This window comes from Saimiri boliviensis, chromosome 1 (genome assembly GCF_048565385.1).
Source record: "Saimiri boliviensis isolate mSaiBol1 chromosome 1, mSaiBol1.pri, whole genome shotgun sequence".
Lineage (NCBI taxonomy): Eukaryota > Metazoa > Chordata > Mammalia > Primates > Cebidae > Saimiri > Saimiri boliviensis.
The window spans coordinates 11,320,076-11,337,757 of NC_133449.1; the positions used below are offsets into that span (position 1 = coordinate 11,320,076).

The window sequence follows — 17,682 nt, forward strand, 5'->3', positions numbered from 1 at the left end:
GTGCAGGGACTGAGGCCTGCTGTAAAAGAAGCAGAGCCCCCGCCTGATGAAGAGAATGAAGATTCAACTCTTGTCCAACACTGCGCTGGCCAGAGTGTACCTGGGCCCCCTGGGCCTCATGGCGGGGAGTACATGGCCATTTCCCGTAAACCACATGGGCTGGCTTGGCCAGAGGCAGGAGGAGATGCCAGTGGCCCACTGGCTTTCCAGAGCCCACAGAAGCTGCTATCAAGGTCAACAGCTGCTCCCTGCCTGGGAGAGAATGGAGAATCTTACTGAAGCTCAGGCACTGTGGATTTGTCATTTGGGGAAATTCATAGGACACCTGAGCATAAAACTACAGAAAAGTGTCGTGGGCTTTCAGGACAGCAGGAAAACAGCAATAAGCCATGCAACAACAATAACAACAGAAAATGTGCCAGCAAACATTTATTGAGCATCTACTATGCACCAGGCTCTGTGCTAAGCACTTTAGTCTCAGACAACACTAAGAGATGGATGATGTTCTTTTATCTCCACTGCAAAGATGAGGGAGCCTGAGGCTAGGAGGGGTCATGTGGCTTGCCTGCAGTTGACGGTTCTTAGCAGACCTGGGGTTGATGGAAGTTGCCCTGGCTGTGAAGCTTGAATGGTTAGTGATAAGGTTGCTTGCCTGCTCTGCTAGGTGACTGAGCAGCTGGTCATTCTGCTTGTTCTCTTCATTCTTGTATTACATCCAGGTCGGGGTTTTGAGGGGCTCCCCAAAGCCTGAAGCTATATTCATTAGGGTGGGACTCTGTGGCTTCGCGGGGGTAACCGCTCCTTGGAGTGGTGCTCTCCACCCAGGGAGCTGAGGGCTTCCAGGAAGAGTTTTCTGAAGGAGGAGGACACAGCATTGTAGAGGAGAGGAGTCACAGCTGAGCTGATGTAGAAAAGTGTGTTGGTCACCATGTAGAAGTAGTGGTAGAAATTGTAGAGTGGGCTGCAAGAGAAACCCGGAAGCTGGTGAGAGGACCTGTCACCGCCCCACGGCATACCCTCGCAGTCTCCTGCTGGAGAACGCCTCTCCTATTTTCTGCTATCAGGAAGCACAAGGTTTTGTTGTGTTTTGTTTTGTTTTGTTTTGAGATGGAGTCTTGCTATGTTGCCCAGGCTGGAGTACAGTGGCGTGGCTCACTGCAACCTCTGCCTTCTGAGCTCAAGCAGTTCTCCTACCTACAGTCCCAAATAGCTGGGACTACAGGTGAGCACCACCGTGCCCAGCTAATTTTTGTATTTTTAGTAGGTAAAATGGCATTTCACCGTGTTGGCCAGGCTGGTCTCGAACTCCTGACTTCAGTAGATCCGCCCATCTCGGCCTCCCAAGGTGGTGGCTCACAGGTTCGAGCCACCGCACCCGGCCAGGAAGCGTAATGTGAATTCCACAAATGTTTCATCACCAGCGGCTGATATCCTCCACCCAGCCTCTATGATCTGCCATCCCTGGCTGTGGTTCCTGGTCACCTCATGGTAAGGTGACATTGCTGACTGACAGGGGCCATCTGTCCCCAGGTGCCCAGGGTTGCTGCATGTAGCCAGGAGATGTGGCTGCACTAAGAGCCACAGGTCCTTCTGAGGAGCCGCATTCCTTGCTGCAGGTTCTCTGCAGCAGGAAGCGCTTGGCAGGAGCTTGTGTTGCCTGCGGAGTGTAAGGGGCGCCAGTGGCTACTGAAGAGGAGGCATCTGTCACACGGCTCTTTCTGTGGAGGCTTCCTGGGACCACTATTTTGGATATTTGACTCCCACTTATGATTGGGACACAGTGATTTCCAAAAGGTAGATTAGGAATTATCTTGTCTTCTCCAACTGTGTCATAAAAGGGGGTGCATGTCTTGGTCTCTGCTGAGGGGGCTTTTTTTAGCTCATGGAGTCACAGCTTTGTGTCTTCCTCACACTCTCCTTGTAATAGGAGAGGCCAGGGACAGTGCCCGGTTCCCCATCCCTAGCTGGGAGATTTCGAGGAACAGCCTGCTCGGAACCAGGTGGCATGCAGTCCAGAGTTCCAGAGGACCCAGCAATGAAGGGTCCCTCTGGAGAGCAATGGAGACCCCAGGCCCAGCCCAATGGACCCCCTCCCTGTGTGCTGGGGCCCTTCTGCCACACTCACTCAGTCCACCCGTCATCAGGGACGTAGCAGAACATGAGCCTGCGGGCGTGATACGGCAGCCAGCAGATGACATACACGGCCACGATGGCTCCTGCAGAGCATGGGGGAGGGAGAGAGAGCACCAGGAGAAAGCAAACACATTCTCGGTTACAACATTGCCAAGGGAGGATGATGCCCAAGGGACAGCGGCACTTCCCTCTAACTTGGTCCTGGAGTCAAGGGTTGGAAGGAGGCTTTGAGGTTATCTGATATATTCCTACCTGAATCTCTTCTCAAACCTCGCATTATCCTGTCCTCTGGGTGAATGTCCACTCTGACCATGACCTGGACACACCATGCTTCTAGGACCTCCTCCTGGCCACCAGAATATATTCCCAACTCAGGGCTAGATTTCCCTACCTGGTGATCTATCTGTGTGTACAACAGAACTTGTGTGTTTCTTGAGCCAGGCATGGTGGCTCATGCCTAGAATCCCAGCACTTTGAGAAGCCAAGGCAGATGGATCACTCGAGGTCAGGAGTTTGAGACCAGCCTGGCTAACAGGACAAAAATTAGCTGGCCATGGTGGCAGATGCCTGTAATCCCAGCTACTTGGGAGGCTGAGGCAGGAGAATCGCTTGAACCTGGGAGCAGGAGGTTGCAGTGAGTTGAGACCACACCATTGAGCAAGACTCCATCTCGAAAAAGAAAAGATCTTGTGTCTATCTTGTCTGAAAGCTTCTCGCTCCTTTAGTCCTTTCTTTGGTTAATTTACAGCACTGCCATTTATCTGGCACTCAAGCCATAAGCAGAGACTCCTATTTTTCTGTTCCTCTCTGTATCCAGTCTATTAAAGAGTTCCTCTGCAGCATCTCTCCTGTGTGTGTTTTCCCTGTCTCACTGCTACCTTCCTAAGAGGCTCTTACTTCCTCTGTACTGAACTAGGACAATCTCCCAACTGCCCACCCCTTCCCTCTCCTGCTTCTAGTCTGCTCCAACTGGCAAAGCTGTCATCTAGGCCAGGGGAGCCCCTGGACCACTGAGCAGTGTCAACATCAATGAGAAGCCTGGTAGAAGTGCAGAATCTTAGGCCCCACAGTTTGCATTTTACAACTCTCCAGATCATTCTTATGCATACTGAAGTTTGAGAGGCACTGTTTACCCACTTCTCCAAAGAGCTGAGTACAATAGGTCTCAAAAGCAAATCTCCACTCATTCGAGGACACCAGCTTTTTCAGTGACTGACCATTGTCCATCAAATGAAGTCTGACACCTTCATGTTCTGACTTTGTGTTACTTGGCACATTGCACTTAGCTCTTGCATCTCTGTCCATACACAAGACTGTGACATTGATGACAGCAGAGACCCTGTCTTGTACTGGAGCCTTCCATACACTAGCTAGTGCCTGGGTTATGGTGGGTGCTTGGAGAGACCTCTGCTTTCCTGTGCCTTTTGGAGTTTCTCTCATAAGGCCAAATTTTTCCAGATACAAAACAAGAAAGCAAACAGATCAGTGTGGGAGGAGGGACAGTGGAGTTTGAAGGGAACTGGATTTAGGGACCAAGCCCATCTGAGAGTTCACAATTTGCAGCAGCAGTCTTTAACTATGACTGCTCCTTGTGTTCATCCACACAGCCAGACTTACTGAAAAGTGGTCCAGTCTCTGTTTGCCTGTGTGTGCTACTCCCTGGAGCAGATCAGAGACTTCATGTACAGAATTCCTATTCTTTTCCTTTAAATATCCCACTGAACCCTACGAGAAATCTGTTGGTTCCCTTGGGGCATAAGATAAAGGAAGCCTTGAGAGAGGTAGTGATTGGTTGAGGTCACCTGCCCAGGGATTGGTGGAGGCAGCCCTGGAACTTGGGCCCCTTTCTCCTGGGATGATGTTACAGAGGACTTAACTGAGAACCTGGACGCTGCGCTGGAGCCTGCGGATCCGATTCACGTCTTTGTGTCTCACCAGGCTGACCTGGCCCCCCTGGAACAAGGTCTTCTTCCATACGATGAAGCTGAGGAGACCCTCCTCAGTCAGCAGCTCCAGGCGGCTGGGGGTGGAGCTACCCAGGGCGGAAGTGGATGGCACTTGGGAGCAGAGGGCCAGCAGGTGGTTCACTGTGACCCCGTTCAGGAAAGCAGTTAGTGCCAAGGGGAGCACGAAGGACACCAGCACATTCACCTGTGGAGGTAATGCCAAGGGCTGTGGGGCAGCACCAAGGCCCTGCAACCCTTGCCATCAGGCTGTGCCCTGGGCCCCGAATCTGTGTCAGCAGAAGGAGTGGCAGAAGGGTTAGAAGGTTGAGAAAATTCTCAAAAAGTGAGGAGAGAGGAAAGAAAATTTGGGATTAGTTTAGGATGTTCATAATAGGAGTTCCAGAAAGAAAAAAAAAATAGAGAAAACAGAGGGGAGTAATTTTATTTAGAAATGCACTCAAGAAAGTTTTTCCAAAGTTGAGGAATCTGAGCTTTGAGACTGAAAGGCTGCCTGGGTGCCCAGAAGAATGGATAGAAATAGACTCACAACAAGTCTCATTTTTATGACGTTTAGTAACTTGGATATAAAGAGAAGACCTTGAAAGCTTAAAAACAGATAAAACAGGTCACACAGATAGAATGGAAAACCAGAATGAGATTTACTTCTTAAAAGCAATGGTGGAAGCTAGAAAATCACAAGTAGTGCTTTATAACTTGTGAGAAAAAATGGCTTCCACCTTACAATTTTATACCCAGCCATATTATGACAAATGTGAAGATAAACGAAAACAATTTTTGACATGCAAATTCTCAAAATTTTTTTACCCTCTATGAACCTTTCCTCGGGTCTCAAAAAATTATAAGAACATATGTTCTAGACAAAAAAAAAGTTATAAGCCAATAAAGAGGAAGACCTGTCATTCAAAATGGGGTATCCCACAGAGGACCCACTGAGTGATGGAAAGGAGTTCCCAGCAGGCCCCTGTGCAGATGGAAGGGAGCTCCCAGGGGGTCCCTGTGCAGATGGAAGGGAGCTACCAGGGGGTCCCTTTGCAGATGAGACTTTCCGGTGGTACCCCTGTGCACTAGAGAGCAACCAGTGGAACTGGAGCAGAGGGCTCCAGGGAGAACTAAAAAAAAGATGAAACTGGTAGTTTATCTGATGGATCTGAACATATTGAAAGGGCATTTATGCTTGTGATAGAGAAGCTGAAAATGAACTACAAATAGGCATATAGAAAACTATGCAAATGAAAAAAAAACACCATACATTATTAACTTTAAAGAAAACAAAATTCCTTGCATTGGAAAGAAAATGCAACACGTGTCATCTGTGAAGAATGTTTACATAGTCACAATTACATAAATACTGAACATAAATTTAACCCAACACAGTGACAGAATTATACTGGAAGGAGGGTGGGGGTAATGTGTTTTGGGTTGGTGGTGGCAGAGGGCAGGAATCAGAGTGTAGGAGAGTGAAATGCTCATTTTCTATGGGTAGAAGACAGTGGGTACAATTTAAAACTAAGAAATAAGGCTAGTGTGCTCTTTAGAAATATGGAGGCAAAGAGGGCAAGAGACAAGAATGCATGGCATTTGCCTCTCAACTAGAGAACTAGAGAAATGAATCAGAGTGTGGAGTACGACAGAGGATTGCTGCTTTCCATCACACATCTTGGGTTATCATCATTTGATATCATTTGACTTAGAAAAATGAATTTATTTATATAATATCCTGTATTTCCTGTATTTTAAATGTTTTTTTTTTTTTTTTTTTTTTTTAGATGGAGTTTTGCTCTTGTTACCCAGGCTGGAGTGCAATGGCGCAATCTCAGCTCACCGCAACCTCCACCTCCTAGGTTCAGGCAATTCTCCTGCCTCAGCCTCCTGAGTAGCTGGGATTACAGGCACGTGCCACCATGCCCAGCTAATTTTTTGTATTTTTAGTAGAGACAGGGTTTCACCATGTTGACCAGGATGGTCTCGATCTCTTGACCTCGTGATCCACCCGCCTCGGCCTCCCAAAGTGCTGGGATTACAAGCTTGAGCCACCGCGCCCGGCCTAAATGTTTACTTTTAACAATTCAAAATCTATGTGTTCTAGGGTTTCTTCTCATCAGTTCTAAGGCTCTCTTCCACCTTTCCCTTAGCAAACATTTTTTTTTAAACTTAGTTTTTTTTTTTTTTTTTGCAACAAGGTCTCTCTCTATCACCCAGATTGGAGTGCAGTAGCGGAATCATAACTTACTGCAACCTCTGCCTCCTGGGCTCAAGTGATCCTCCCACTTGAGCCTCCTGAGTAGCTGGGACTACACGCATGTGCCACCACTCTTGGCTATTTTTGTAGAGATGGGGGTCTCACTATGCTGCCCTGGCTGGTCTTGAACTCTTGAGCTCAAGCAATCTGCTCACCTCGGCTTCCCAAAGTGTTGGGATTACAGGTGTGAGCCACTGTGCCCGGACTAACTGAATGATATTGAATACTACTTTAAATCAGTATGAACTGTCTGAACTGAGTGCTGTGCCTTTTTATGGAGTTATCATTCATGCCTTTTTTACTTAATGCTTGCTCACAAATCAGCAACACTGAGGGAAAAATAAAACACTATGCCCATCAATTTAGTTTGTTGAGGAAACAAACAGGTTTATACCAGTAATGACATACTTAATTGCTATCCAATTGTAGCTTTAATGCCAGCCAAGACAAAGATCAAAAGTAAAAATATATTTAATATGTTAGTAATTAATCTTCGGGAGTTTTAAAATCTTTCTGGGAAAGCTACAGTTTTTCATACTCCCACCCTGAGGTGGGAGGATCACTTGAGCCCAGGAGGCAGGGGTTGCAGTTAACTTGTGATTGTGCTATTGCACTCCAGTCTGGGCTCCTCCCAGCTGCTGCCCCGGAGGCCACAGGGACAGCTACTGTGGGGTTCCTCATGCCTATCGTGCTCTCACACCGCTTTGCTTACTCCTGCTTAAACAGCAACTAGTTCAAATTGTTTAAAAAAGTACATATATAACTGATTAAAAAGTATGCTAAGGTGGGCGGATCATGAGGTAAGGAGATCGAGACCATCATAGCTAACACAGTAAAACCCCATCTCTACTAAAAATACAAAAACTTGGCCTGGCATGGTGGCACGTGTCTGCAGTTCCAGCTACTCAGGAGGCTGGAGGAGAGCAGAGCAGGCAGGGAGGGAGAGAGGAGAGGACAGATGGGAAGGCCCCGATTCCACTTCCTGTGAGCCAGGCACTGTACTAGGCTGGCAAGGGAGAGCTGGAGTTAAATCCTTAGGTGGGAAGAAAAGGCAGGAAAGAGAAGAAGGTGAACATTTGTTGAGGACCTGCAATTCCACATGATCTCATTGAATTATCACAGAGGATGCCAGCAGCCACGTTCTTGCCCTATGGACAAACCTGGGCATGTGAACCCAATGCACAGACACCCAGAGGCCTTTTTCTGAGTCTGGGAAGAGCAGGAGAGAGAGGGGCTCCTGGGAGCCCTGAGGCCCTGATTCTGACCTGAAGTCTCAGGGCTGCCCCAACATCCTTGCTTCAATTTTTTATTTTGGCTGAAGCTGCCTCCAGCTCTGATTCCATCATTTGCAACATAGAGTTCTGACTACACCCGCCTCTAGCCTCTTTTTTCCCCTTTCACAATGGCTAGATTTTTTCATTTCAGAAACTGATTATGAACTTTGAATTTTTAATTTTTATTTTTTTGAGACAGGGTCTTGCTCTGTTATCCCAGCTGGGGTGCAGTGGTGCAATCATGACTCAATGCAACCTCAAACTCCTGGGCTCAGGGGATCTTCCCATCTCAGACTCATCAACAGCTGGGACTATAGGCACACTACAACACTAAGCTAACTTTTTTATTTTTAGTAGAGATAGGATCTCACTATGTTGCCCAGGCTGGTCTCGAACTCCTGGCCTGAAGTGATCCTCCCACCTCAGCCTCCGAAAGTGCTGAGATTATAGGCTTGAGCTACTGCACTGAGGCTTATAAACTTTTAAAAGCCAATTTCCATGTAAAATAAGCAAATAAGTACACTTTTCTTAGGCATTTGGTCCCTCCATCCCTCTCTCCAAGCCAGGTTCCACCCACCATACCCCACACTCTCGGGAGACCTGTGCCTGCTTCTAGGTGCCCATTGGAGCCCCAGGCCCATAGGAAAATCACTGCAGACAGTTGCTCATGGCAGATTCCATGTGATGGGTGAGGGGTCTCTGGGCTGAGCCTGCCAGAAAGGAAGGAAGAGAGGAAGATGTTGTTTAAAGAAATGAGGTGACAAGTTCAGTGGAGAGAAGGCCCTGATGCCAGGACAGCCACTCCAGAGGCACACTTCTGAAGATGACTCAGTTGCCTTTGTGGATTCCAGGGGTGGGACTTGGGGGCATGCTCAAGATCTGGAAGAATTCTGGCCATGGAGAGTCCCTCTCCACTCCACAGTGTTTAGAATGAATGGGGACAAAGTGGCTCCACTGAGCACCCATGAAACCTTAAGGCTTTGCCTGCTCTGTGGGTTCCTCCTGGTCATGAATGAAAAGGAGGTTGGTGAGTAAACACCTGCCCTGAGGCCCTTTGGTCATCTACCCCTGCCCAGGGGATGGACGAGCAGACACGAACAAAGGTAGGGCCTTCAGGAATGAGGATAGAGTACAAGGAGAGACTTTAGAAAGGGCTCTTTGTGTGGGCAGGCGGGGCTTCCAGCTGCAGGAGGCAGCTTTGCATGAGAAGGGGCCTCACCTGGGGACGTGGCACTTGCACTCAAAGTCCTCTAAGCAGCCTCCACACCCTCTGCGTGCCCTAATGAATTCACATGGTAAACTCTCCCACATACCCTCATGTGTCAGTGTGCCAGTGTGCAGAGAAGGGGTCCTGGTTCCATCCCGATTTGTTTCCTTAGGTTTCCTGGAGGCCCAGTAGGGCCTGGGTGCGGGATGGGGATGGGAGGGGGCGGGTCCTGTGCTTTCTCAGCCTTTCCCACTTCCCCAGTGTGCTGGACACATGAGATCACAGTCTAATGTCACCAGAGCAAGTGACCAGAGGACACTGACTTGTAGAACGATGCGGAAATGAAGACAGAACTCAGAAAAGTGAGCATCACTTTCAGAAAATGCATTGTGAAGTGCTGCAAATACATCACATGCTGAGAGAACTCAGAAGACGGGAGAGAGCCCCTGGAACTGGGGAGGAGGTGTGAGCAGAGCTGCGCTTTGGGGAATAAGAAGGGTTGGAATCAAAAGCAGCAGAATGAGCTTTTGAGTAGAAGCCAGAGGCTGGGCATGGTGGGGAGTTCCAGGAAAGAGGGAGCAAGAGGTGTAGGGGAACATGTGGCCTGGGGGAGGCAAGGCTGCTCGAGAGAAGGAAACAGGAAATGAGATTAGAGGCCTGATCAGTCCTCTGGAAGAGGCCAGGAGTGCCTTGCCATCCCCACCCTACGTCCAGGGGAGTCCTCTCCAGAGCCATCTGGGGACTCGTCTGAACACAAACTTCGGCTGTGTCATGGACTCGGTATTTTCACAGGCTCCGCAGGCGACTTTACGTCCAGTAACGTCTGAGCACCACTCTTTCAAGAGTGGGAACACTGACTTTGGAGTTAATTTTGAATTCAAATCGGGAGTTCTCTCATTGCTTCACTTTGGCCACGCCTCTCTCCGTCTAGTAAAATGGGACGGAGAAACGAGACCCAACTCTCTGGCTGGTGGCGAGCATGAGTCGAAAATGTCTGCTCCCGGGGAGGCACCCTGCTCCCAGCACCTGTCCCCAACCCTTACCTGGATGAAGACTTGGAGCGCGGTGCGGCTCACCACCACGGTGCACACACTGGAGGCGGGCTCCGGCTCCCCGGTCGACGTCTCCAGCTCGTGCTTCTGCCCCATGATGACGGCCATGGGCAGGGCGAGGCCGAGCGAGACGGCCCACAAGAGCGCCACCAGCCGCCGGGTCCTGCGCGGCGTCAGCAGGCTGCGGGCGCGAAGGGGCTGGCACACTGCCAGGCAGCGCTCGGCGCTCAGGCTGGCCACGCTCAGCACCGCGGCGTAGGCGCACAGCTCGCGCACGAAGTAGTAGCCGCGGCAGCCCAGGTCGCCAAAGACCCAGGGGTAGTGGAACCACACGAAGCTGTAGAGCTCTACTGGCACGCCGACCAGCAGCAGCAGCAGGCCCGAGAGCGCCAGGCTGAGCACGTGGTAGCGCAGGCGCCCCGCGCGCCCGGCCGGCGCCTTCAGCACCACGTGCACGGACAGCGCATTGCCCGCCGCGCCCAGCGCCCAGATGAGCGCGTAGAGCGCGGTGAACAGCACCTTGGCCCAGAGGCGCGTGTCCACGCCCAGCCGGGCATCCAGACTCAGCCCCGGGTTGGGGCTGGGCCGTGGGGGCCGCGGGCTGCTGGTCTCCATCCCGCTCCCGCGGCCGGCGCTCCCTCCCTCTCAATGCCCGAAGTCTGGGCGAGCAGCCTGGTTAGCGAGCACCTCCTCTTCTCTGGGAACCTCCAGAACTGGGAGGACACGCCCCCGAAAGGGTGTCCCTGAGCCAACGTGGGACCGTGAGTGCCAGCCCGTTAGCGTCGGTCACACGTCTCCCTTCAGTTCAACTCAGGGAAGCCCGTGCTGGTGGAAAGGGGGCTCCTTTGGGGGCTGATAGTCACGAGTTGGGCCGGACTCCACCACGTCCCAACTTTGTGATCTTGGGCAAGTTTTTTAACCTCTTTGAACCTGGTTTTGCAACCTTGTTATCGACACTGCAGAATTTCTGGGAAGATGAAATGAGCGAATGTGTGTGGAAGTCTCTAACTGCAACATAAATAGACATGGTGCTTTCGTCTTGCGCCTTGGCCCTTGGGTCGCTGTGTGTGAGTGTGCAGCCCGAGAAATGACTTGGGAAAGACTTTCCCAGCACTTCAGCGTTTTGTGAATGCTACTGTTCTTGCTAAAGGGCTGTTCCAATGCCACCCTAAGAGCCCCAGGAAGCGCCTTTGCCACTGAGAATACAGTTTCACGGTGCCGTACTTCCCTAGTCCTTTGAGAATGGCATCCTCATGGAACTACGGGATGAAGTGAGAAGTGTTTTTAGCATGTTTTAAAACCTTTCACTTTTCTAAATTCATGCAGAACACCAGAACTTCAGAGCTGAAAATCCCAGAGACCTTCTCATCTCATCCAAGAACCCCTGGCATTTACTGGGGGGCAGAATTGAAATTAGAACCCAGAGATCCTGACTTTTGTCTTCAGCAAAGTTGTTATGGCCAAGTGACAATCAGTTTACTCTTCCACGTGGGCATATAATCATATTTACATTGAAATTGAGATTATGTAAATATACTTTTCCTCTGCACAATAAATTTATTGAAATTATAAGCATTTATTGAATGAGAAGAATCACTGACAACAAGGGCTGAATTTGTTGGCATGTGACTGTGTTTTTGCACAGGGTCCCATGCTTGAAAGGGCCTTGTCCTGAGTCAAACGGCATCTGAGAATTCTTTATAATTTTTGAACAAGGAACGCTGTGATTTCATTTTGTATAGAGTCTTGCAAATTATGTAGCCAATTGTAACTACAAATGAGAACATTCCACAAAGAAAGTAAATTGAGCAGAAGTAGATAGACATGTATTTAACGTGTTTTGCAATTGAAGAACAGAGAAAGGAAGAGGGCTTTGTCAGGATGTGTGATTTTTTAAAAAATGGCCAGGCGCGGTGGCTCAAGCCTGTAATCCCAGCACTTTGGGAGGCCGAGGCGGGTGGATCACGAGGTCAAGAGATCGAGACCATCCTGGTCAACATGGTGAAACCCCGTCTCTACTAAAAGTGCAAAAAATTAGCTGGGCATGGTGGCACGTGCCTGTAATCCCAGCTACTCAGGAGGCTGAGGCTGGAGAATTGCTTGAACCCAGGAGGCGGAGGTTGCGGTGAGCCGAGATCGCGCCATTGCACTCCAGCCTGGGTAACAAGAGTGAAACTCCGTCTCAAAAAAAAAAAAAAAAAAAAAAATGGTTTACAACTCCTTCCTAAATGGTACTTTGAAGTTTTAATTTTATTTATTATTTATTTTGAGACAGAGTCTTCACTCTGTTGCCCAGGCTGGAGTGCAGTGGCACAATTCCCATTCACTGCAACCTCTGCCTTGAGGGTTCAAGCAATTCTTGTGTCTTAGCCACTCGAGTAGTTGGGATTACAGGTGTGTACCACTACGACCGGCGATTTTTTTGTTTTTTGTATTTTTAGTAGAGACAGGGTTTCACCATGTTGGTCAGGCTGGTCTCAAACTCCTGGCCTCAAGCAATCCACCTACCTCAGCCTCCCAAGTGCTGGAGTTACAGGTGTGAGCCTCTTTGCCTGGCCCTGAAGTTTTAATTTTAAAAGAAAGGCCCACTTAATTTCTTGTGATCTCAAGGAAATTAAGAGATGAATCAAGGCATTAAAACAACAGGAGGGATGATGAAATTACCAGGCAGCAGAGAGGCTGTGGTGATGCACAGTGCTCATTTCTCCGAAATCATCTCTTAGAATAATTTTATACAGCATTTCACAGCATTAACAGCTTTTAATGAGTTAATAAATTGTTACAGATCTAACTGTTCTTTCTATACAGAAGTCTTAGTATATAGTGTGAAATCTGGGACAAAATTAAAAATGTTTGCCACAACCACTGCCCAGCTCTGTCCCTGTTTCAGCTTTGATTGTGTTCCACCCAAAGACCCCTCACAGGAGAGAGGGAAGCCCATGTAAGCAGGCAACAGAGAAGTTCATGTACGATATATGGCATTTGGGGTTGAGAAATTATTTGAGAATAAGTTCTTTAATATCAAGCAATATTTGCCTTTCCTGTCTGCTTCCTCTTTTTTGTTACTCTAAGTAATGGAGTATATCATGCTTCTCTCATTTTGCCTTTGTGCCAGCAACTCAAAATTAAATGTCATATTTACTCTGGTATCCTAAGGGTTAACATTTATGCTTTTTCTTCTTCACATGCATAAATCACTTCTGCTGCATATTGAAGTACAATGGTCATTTCAAAGGAAAGCATTTGCACTTGTCTGAGTCACAAGATGAACTTGCTGCTTTTTCCTTGGAATACTATTTTTACTTGAAAGTATGGCTGCCAAACTATGATTATTTAGACCTGGGTATTTGGCAGATACTTTCTTTAAAATGAGGTAAGCCTGGCACTCAGGAAAAATAACAGAACATATTTTGGTAAATAAATTTATAACATTTGCGCTTGCAAAAAAATTAGAATTTTGGACCATTGTATCTGCCATTAGGAGCCTGACAATTTCCCAACATCCAAAGACTTTACTAATGGTATCAATGGTGACATTAAAGAATGTGATTTTCGAAGAATGAAATGTATCAACAGTTGGATGATCTGCATGGCTACCAGATGAACCAGTATTTTACAAATAACCAATCCATAAGGGTATAAAATTGTGCAGAAGTAAAAGATCTATTCAAAATGGAAAGTAGACCAATGGATTTTAATGTAACTGAGGGTAAAAAATTCATCAGTATAGTTTTAGTTTCTATATTGTAACAACCTTTAAGAAGCCACTACTTGTCAAATTTGGTGTAATATCATAGAAGAATATCCACAATTATCTGAAAGATTATTCAATTATCCCCCCTCTTTTTCAATTGTATGTCTATGTGAAGTTGACTTTTCTTCACATACAAGTTGACTTTTCCTCATATAGATCAACCAGCTCAAAATATTAGAACAGATTGAATGCAGTTGTCTTTAGCCAGACATTAATGAGATTTGCAAAAATATGAAGCAAGGCTGGACATGGTGGCTCAGGCCTGTAATCCTAGCACTTTGGGAGGCCAACACGGCCAGATCACAAGGTCAGGAGTTTGAGACCAGCCAGGCCAACATGGTGAAACCCCGTCTCTACTAAAAAATACAAAAATTAGCTGGATGTGGTGGTGGGTGCCTGTAATCCCAGCTACTTGGGAGGCTGAGGCAGGAGAATCACTTGAACCCAGGAGGTGGAGGTTACAGTGAGTTGAGACCATGCTGTTGCATTCTAGCCTGGGCGACACAGGGAGACACCATCCCCCCTGCAAAAAGAAGCAATACAATGCTATTTTTTTTAACTTGGAAAGGCGGTTATTTTTAATAAAAATGGGTTGTTAGCATGTAATGGGTTTATTATGTCTTAATGAATTAAAAATTATATATTTAAAATTTTTCTCAGTTTTAATTTTTAAAAGTATAACATTTTTGTCTCAGGACACTTTGACACTCTTAAAAATGACTGAGAACCCAAAAGATGTTTTGTTCATGGGGGTTGTATCTACCAATATTTACAGTGTTAAAAGTAAAGCTAAAAACTAAAACTAAAAAATTTGAAGACTGTGAGATTAAACTTAAGTTTTCACATCAAGTTTAAGGATTCCATATGGATAAATGTTAAACAAATTTTTTGAACCAAATAACCAGTACCAATACGTTCTTAACTTTTTAATGGGTGTATTAGTTTGTTTTCTTGCTGCTCATAAAGACATATCTGAGACTGGGTAATTTATAAAGAAAAGAGGTTTAATGGACTCACAGTTCCACATGGCTGGGGAGACCTCACAATTGTGGTGGAAGAGGCTTACATGGCAGCAGACAAGAGAGAACGAGAGCCAAGCGAAAGGGGAAACCCCTTATAAAACTATCCGATCTCTTGAGACTTATTCACTACCATGAGAACAGTATGGGAGAAACCACGCCCACGATTCAATTATCTCCCAACAGGTCCCTCCCACAACACATGGGAATTATAGGAGCTATAATTCAAGGTGAGATGTGGGTAAAGAAACAGCCAAACTATGTCAATGGGTTTCATGTAGCTCAATAGGGCCTGTAGGGTAAACGTAGGTTTCTGCTTCTCTTTGAAAGAATTCTCCAAGTGCTTAGCCTCCCAAGCTCTCAGTCAGGATGATACTGAGCTTGCAGTCAGAAGAGGCACGCACAAGTCTTGGCTCAGCTGTTCCTTTATCTTAAGGCTGTGTAAGTCATGCAGCTTTTCTCAGCCTTGGTTTACTCATCTGAAAAGGAGGGATGATAAGACTACTACCTGTTTTTCATGCCTCATTGAGTTAAAGCACTGAGCAGATAAGAATCACAGTGACTGCTGTAATCCCAGCACTTTGGCAGGCTGAGCCAGGTGGATCACCTGAGGTCAGGAGTTCAAGACCAGGCTGGCCTATATGGCAAAACCCTGTCTCTACTAAAAAATACAAAAATTAACCGGGCATGGTGGTGCACACCTGTTATCCCAGCTACTCAGGAGGCCGAGGCAACAAGAATCGCTTGAACCCAGAAGGCAGAGGTTTTGGTGAGCCAAGATCCCATCGCTGCACTCCAGCCTGGGTGACAGAGCGAGACTCAGTCTCAAAAAAAAATAAATAAATAAATAAAAAATCACAGGAACTGAAGGTCCTTGGCTGTTACTTCAGTGAGTTACATGTTTAATGCCTACACAGGAGGAGAACCCAAAGACAAAGGGGATAGTCTCTGGTCTTATGTGTGGCACTGCTGGGGGTGGCTCTGTTTTCCAGAAGGGAGCATCAAAGACAAGACAGGTATTGACACCTTCTCAGGGCAGCTCTAGGTAAGCATTCTCTATCATGTGGAAAGAGCAGAATTTTCTTTGTACCTTCTGCAAGTGGGCCTCTCCAGCGAGCTCAGGGGAAGACTGGAAAACGCAGTGAATGTGGAAGTGAAGGAATTCAGCACAGGGAGTCCCCTAAGCAGGCATGTGCAGAAGGCTGAGAATTTCTGTCTTCACCAGGGGATCAGGGCACAATGACTGCCGTGCTTTCTGTGTGTAAATCTCATTCATGGTCACAGGAACTTGAAGCCCTTCACAGAGAGTATATCCACGCACAGATGCCGTGGCCTGGCTCTTGCTTCCACAATACTCATCAGAGCCTAACATTGTCTCTGAATAAGAATAAAACATTGTTTGTGTTGCACTGATTTCAGCCTGTATTGGAAGACTGGTTCTTGTTATTTGCCACATTGTAAGTAGAGTCAAAATCTTGGCTTTCCTCTCCAACTGCTGAGCAGACAGCTACCTTCCTCTATTTCTAATTCAGCAGAGTCATTAGAACTACTCAGTGCTGGACAACTCTAACAGGTGTGGGAAGTTATGGAGAGCAGCGTTCTGAGTCAAGGGATGGAGAGCTGCTCTATTTGGGGCTGTCTGGGCAATAGCGTCAAGTATTAAGACTTTTTGTCTGGCCAGGGGTTGTCTGGGGCCATGACCCTGGGTTTCCTATTTGCTTTATGTGCCCTGGGTCCTGGCCTTATTGTGTTTTACATGTCAGCTTTCATTAAAAGGACCTGCTCTATGGATTGAGTTATGTCCCCCAAATTGTACATTAAAGCCTAAACCCCCAATGTGACTGTATTTGGAGTAAGGGAGTAATGAAGGTTAAATGACGTTGTAAGGGTGGGGTCCTGATCCCATAGGGTTAGTGCTCTTAAAGAGGAGACACCAGAGAGCATTCTCTCCCTCCCTCCTCCCCTCTTCATCATGTGAGGACATACTGAAGAGTCAGCCCCAGGAAAAGGCCCTCAGCAGCACCCCACCTGCCAGCACCTTGCCCCTGGACTTCCAACCTCTAAAGCAGTGAGAAAACAAATTTCTGTTGTGAACCAGTCTACGGTTTTGTAATGGCAGCCTGAACTGCCTATGACAACTTCTAATCCCTATGCAGCTTTTGGTCCTCATGCCAACATGTGGACTGGAGAGAGTATTTAAAAATACAGAGTTCATTCCCTCTTTTCCTCACTCCAGGATTGAGTCACAGAAGGATTTTCTCACTCAGAGAAGCAGAGTTTACCTTCATGGGAACAACAGAGACGTGTGTGTGTGTGTGTGTGTGTGTGTGTCTGAGAGAGAGAGAGAGAGAGAGAGAGAGAGAGAGAGAGACAGAGAGACAGAGAGAGAGAGAAAGAGAGAGAGAAAGATTGTCCCTGGATTTTTGCCTTTCTTGATGAGCTCTGGCCTCCGCTGAGCTTGGCTGGTAGTGGAAGGTTAGTGAGAAGAGAGAGAGTTCCAGTGTTTGCTCCTCTGACTGGGTCCCTCCGTGCTGATTGCCATGGGTCAGCCAACACCCTTGACACCCAAAGCCTGCAGGGTGATCCTCTCCTCCAGCCACTCTCTTGGTAAATTAGTTTTCTAGGGCTGCTGTAGCAAAATTGCTGCAAGCTTAGTGGCTTAAAACAATACACACTTACCACCTGATTGTTGAATAGGGTAGAAGTGCAACCCGGCTTTCACTGGGCTAAAGTACAGATGCTGGAAGGATGAATTGCCTTCTGGAAGCTCTAGGGGAGAATCCATTTCTTGCCTTCTCTGCTCCTAGAGGCCACCTGCATTTCTTGGCTCGAGGCCCCTCCTCCATCTTCACAGCCAGCAGCATCAGGTCGAGTCCCTCTCACGCAGCATCTCTGGGCTCTCTTCTGTCTCCCTCTTCCTCTTTTAAGAACCCTCGTGATTGTATAGAGCCCACCTGGGTAAACACAGCAAGGAGAGAGGCTGGGACGAGAATGAGAGATGCCAGGTGTGCATCAAGCTCTGTGGTAGTGAAGACAG

General features: G+C 47.5%; 1 protein-coding gene across 2 annotated transcripts; it reads right to left on the reverse strand.

The window, feature by feature from the left end:
- Positions 1-405: 405 nt before the first annotated feature.
- NTSR2 (neurotensin receptor 2) lies at positions 406-10,552 on the reverse strand. 2 transcript variants are annotated; one of them, XM_003927208.3, is made up of 4 exons: positions 9,864-10,552; positions 4,011-4,284; positions 2,126-2,216; positions 406-961 (listed from the first exon to the last, which is right to left on the reverse strand). In XM_003927208.3, the coding sequence occupies exons 1-4, from the start codon at positions 10,485-10,487 to the stop codon at positions 763-765; spliced, it is 1,188 nt and encodes a 395-aa protein (XP_003927257.2). In that variant the 5' UTR covers positions 10,488-10,552; the 3' UTR covers positions 406-762. The 2 variants fall into 2 exon arrangements, with proteins under 2 accessions (XP_003927257.2, XP_074250215.1); XM_074394114.1 differs by having other exon boundaries at positions 836-961; positions 4,018-4,284; positions 9,864-10,542.
- Positions 10,553-17,682: the final 7,130 nt, after the last annotated feature.

Bases quoted from the DNA above. Each gene is read 5' to 3' on its own strand.
- NTSR2 (XM_003927208.3), bottom strand. From the start codon at position 10,487: ATGGAGACCAGCAGCCCGCGGCCCCCACGGCCCAGCCCCAACCCGGGG. The intron at 4,285-9,863 runs GTAAGGGTTGGG...TTACCTCCACAG, and splicing joins CGCTCCAAGTCTTCATCCAG to GTGAATGTGCTGGTGTCCTT. The intron at 2,217-4,010 runs GTTAAGTCCTCT...CATGCTCTGCAG, and splicing joins GCGCAGCGTCCAGGTTCTCA to GAGCCATCGTGGCCGTGTAT.